Below are 3,188 nucleotides of genomic sequence, written 5' to 3' on the forward strand. Positions count from 1 at the left end.
GTTGCTTTTCTTTTCTATTTTTTAAATAATTTCAACACTGTCATTAATTGCGTTATCAAAATCTTGAAAACTTATGTGGCTAACTTAATTAATTAACCAACGCTTTCATAGATGAAATTAAATTTCTCAGCAAAAGCTTCGTTTCGGTGAGAGAAAGAAGAGCTTATACTTTAAAGATGATAATTAAAAAAAAATTAAAGAGACAAATACTGCTAGGAAGGCCACAAGGGCTCACCCATGCATAAAATTGAGAGTGTGCCGGAGCTCACTGAGGTCAGGTGGGTCTCGATGTTTTAGAAGCAACAAATCATAAATCACGCGGAATGATGATGGTCGAACGCAAGTGGATCTCTCGATGACGTGTTCCTCTGATAAGCCGTTGGATCTCTGGGGACGATTCGCCAGAGAGACCGAATCCACGGGCCGACTGCTCGCGAATCCCGAGGGCACCGGTCTCGACCGACTGACACTCCAATACAAAACTAGTGTCGTAAGCAATGACCAAATCACTTCATGTGGGTTATCGACACGCACGCACCGCACTTCCATGCTCGACACGTGTCCAGACGCGTCAGCACACAAAGCTTTCCTCGCTCTTCCACACCCCACCACCACCACACCTTGAAAAATGTTATCGCCCACGTGTCTTCTAGAAACCGCTGGCTTCTCCCGCCACGTGTCCCTCCTGAGGCCTATAAATACCGCCCTCTCCCTTGAGTTCGAAGTTTCAAGCGCCGCCATTGTTTTCCTGGACTGGTGAGGCAGCGAGCGAACAAGAAAACATTCGCAGTCAGCTGCAGCTGTTATTTTATTTATTTATTTATTTAGGACAAATTAGCCCAAACGAAAACCTTAGGAGGCCAAATTCGTGAAATGGCATCGGCAGATCTCCAGCTTCCGCCCGGCTTCAGATTCCACCCCACGGACGAGGAGCTCGTGATGCACTATCTCTGTCGTAAATGTGCATCGCAGCAGATCGCTGTTCCGATTATTGCAGAAATCGATCTCTACAAGTACGATCCTTGGGACCTTCCTGGTAATAATTCACTTGCTGCCTTTGTTTCCCCCATTTCCCTGATTTCCGTTAGTTTAATCGAAGTCTGGTTTATAAAGATTTATTATTGAATTTATCACAGGCCTGGCCATGTATGGGGAGAAGGAGTGGTATTTCTTCTCGCCGAGAGACCGCAAATATCCGAACGGTTCGAGGCCGAACCGGGCAGCGGGGACCGGCTACTGGAAGGCGACCGGAGCGGATAAGCCCATCGGTCATCCGAAACCTGTTGGGATCAAGAAAGCTTTGGTATTTTACGCAGGAAAAGCGCCCAAAGGCGAGAAAACAAATTGGATCATGCACGAATATCGTCTCGCGGATGTGGATCGTTCTGCTCGCAAAAAGAATAGCTTGAGGGTATATTTTCGATAACACCCCGTTGTTGTCAGATTAATTAGGTCGAATTAGGGGTAGATAAAACATCTTCATTGCGATGCATGAGGTTCGTCAATGCGTGCTTTGAATGAAATGGTCGCAGGCCCAGAAAATTTTCTGAGAAAATTACACAGATCTCACGTAATGAAATTAATTATTATAACATTTATTAACAATTAAATTAAATTGCAATTGATAAATTTACGTGTTGTGAATGTAATTTAATTTAATTATCAATAAATTTTATAATAATTAATTTTTTTGTGTAATTTCAATGCAATTTTCTTAAAAATTTTCCTTGGACATTTGGGTCCCTTCTCAGAATTTTGGCGGCCACACATTCATTTATTTAATGATAACGATCTGAAATGGGCGGTGCAGATGTCCTCTCACCGTAGAATATCGGACCGTTACTTGTCGATGTCATTCATCGCATTCAACCCTTTGGTGGTCTGCTGATTCAGCGCACGCTTCTCATGCATCCAATCAAAATCCTAACTATATTAATAACAATTTAGTGAAAAGTTTAAGCATTCAATTATCACTCTCTATTTATAGAAAAGATTCCTTCTTATCTTTCGAAGAAAATGAAAGATGAGACTCCGTGAACGCTGTGATTGATCCAAGGGTTCTGCTTTTGCAGCTAGATGACTGGGTGCTTTGCCGTATCTACAACAAGAAAGGCACCATCGAGAAGCAACCGGGTGCTCTCAGCCGGAAAACCGAGTCCTCAGAAATCGAGGAGGAGAAGCCACAGAATTTGACCCGGGGGGGCGCGCTTCTTCCTCCCCCACCGCCGCCAGCTCAAGCGCCATCGGCGATGACAGATTACATGTACTTTGACACTTCGGATTCGGTCCCGAAGCTGCACACGGATTCGAGCTGTTCGGAGCAAGTGGTGTCGCCGGAATTCGCGAGCGAGGTTCAGAGCGAGCCCAAGTGGAATGAGTGGGAGAAGAACCTTGAGTTTCCATATAATTACGTGGATACCACTGTGGGCAATCATGGCTTCGGATCGCAATTTCAGGGTGGCAGTCAGATGTCGCCGTTACAGGACATGTTCATGTATCTGCAGAAGCCCTTCTGAAGGTGGAGATGGTTATAAGTGAAGCATCGGATCGGAGGACACGTGGACAATTGTTAGATCGCACGGCAGCACGAGACAGAAGGTCTATGAGTGTGCCTGTGCGTGAGCGCGAACGAACATTTTTAGGCAGGGCAGAGAAAATAATTTGTGCTAGGAATAGGTCATATAGCATATATTGTGCACCCTTCTATTCTGGACGTCGATTGATTTAGTGGGGACGATCCAAAGGTGCTATTTGCAGTTCTCTTTGCTTTTAGGATTAGCATGTGTACAGCTTGTGGATAAGTACGTGTTGTCATGTGATGGAAGGGTCATTGATTTGAACCTCCTGATATTTGTAGTTGATGTTTTCATTCAATGGGCAGTGGCTATTTTTTGCTTTTAAAAATCCTATTATTATTATGCGCGCTCTTAGAGATTGATAATGGTATATTGGCTTTTGAAATTCACAGTTATGTGGTTTTTCCCACTTGTTTGCAAAGTGAGTAGGGACAATGGAAGGAACCCTAAAGAAAAGATCTGAGAGAATAGTCGTCCATAATATTTTCAAATCTGTGCACGCTGAGAGACTTGGAGTTGGCGAGACAATGAAGTTGACAAACATTTATTGATATATTCGATAAAATCCGATTATTATAAACAATTAATGATAAAACCAAATTTTTTAGCCAT

General features: G+C 43.5%; 1 protein-coding gene across 1 annotated transcript; it reads left to right on the forward strand.

Moving 5' to 3' along the window:
• Positions 1–729: 729 nt before the first annotated feature.
• LOC129301629 (NAC domain-containing protein 2-like) lies at positions 730–2,904 on the forward strand. The gene is made up of 3 exons (XM_054940190.1): positions 730–1,036; positions 1,137–1,411; positions 2,073–2,904. The coding sequence occupies exons 1-3, from the start codon at positions 874–876 to the stop codon at positions 2,514–2,516; spliced, it is 882 nt and encodes a 293-aa protein (XP_054796165.1). The 5' UTR covers positions 730–873; the 3' UTR covers positions 2,517–2,904.
• Positions 2,905–3,188: the final 284 nt, after the last annotated feature.

The sequence above is a fragment of the Prosopis cineraria genome, unplaced genomic scaffold (assembly GCF_029017545.1).
Source record: "Prosopis cineraria cultivar Desert tree isolate PC_DT_omini unplaced genomic scaffold, ASM2901754v1 PC2, whole genome shotgun sequence".
Lineage (NCBI taxonomy): Eukaryota > Viridiplantae > Streptophyta > Magnoliopsida > Fabales > Fabaceae > Prosopis > Prosopis cineraria.

Bases quoted from the DNA above. Each gene is read 5' to 3' on its own strand.
- LOC129301629 (XM_054940190.1), top strand. From the start codon at position 874: ATGGCATCGGCAGATCTCCAGCTTCCGCCCGGCTTCAGATTCCACCCC. The intron at 1,037-1,136 runs GTAATAATTCAC...AATTTATCACAG, and splicing joins CGATCCTTGGGACCTTCCTG to GCCTGGCCATGTATGGGGAG. The intron at 1,412-2,072 runs GTATATTTTCGA...CTGCTTTTGCAG, and splicing joins GCAAAAAGAATAGCTTGAGG to CTAGATGACTGGGTGCTTTG.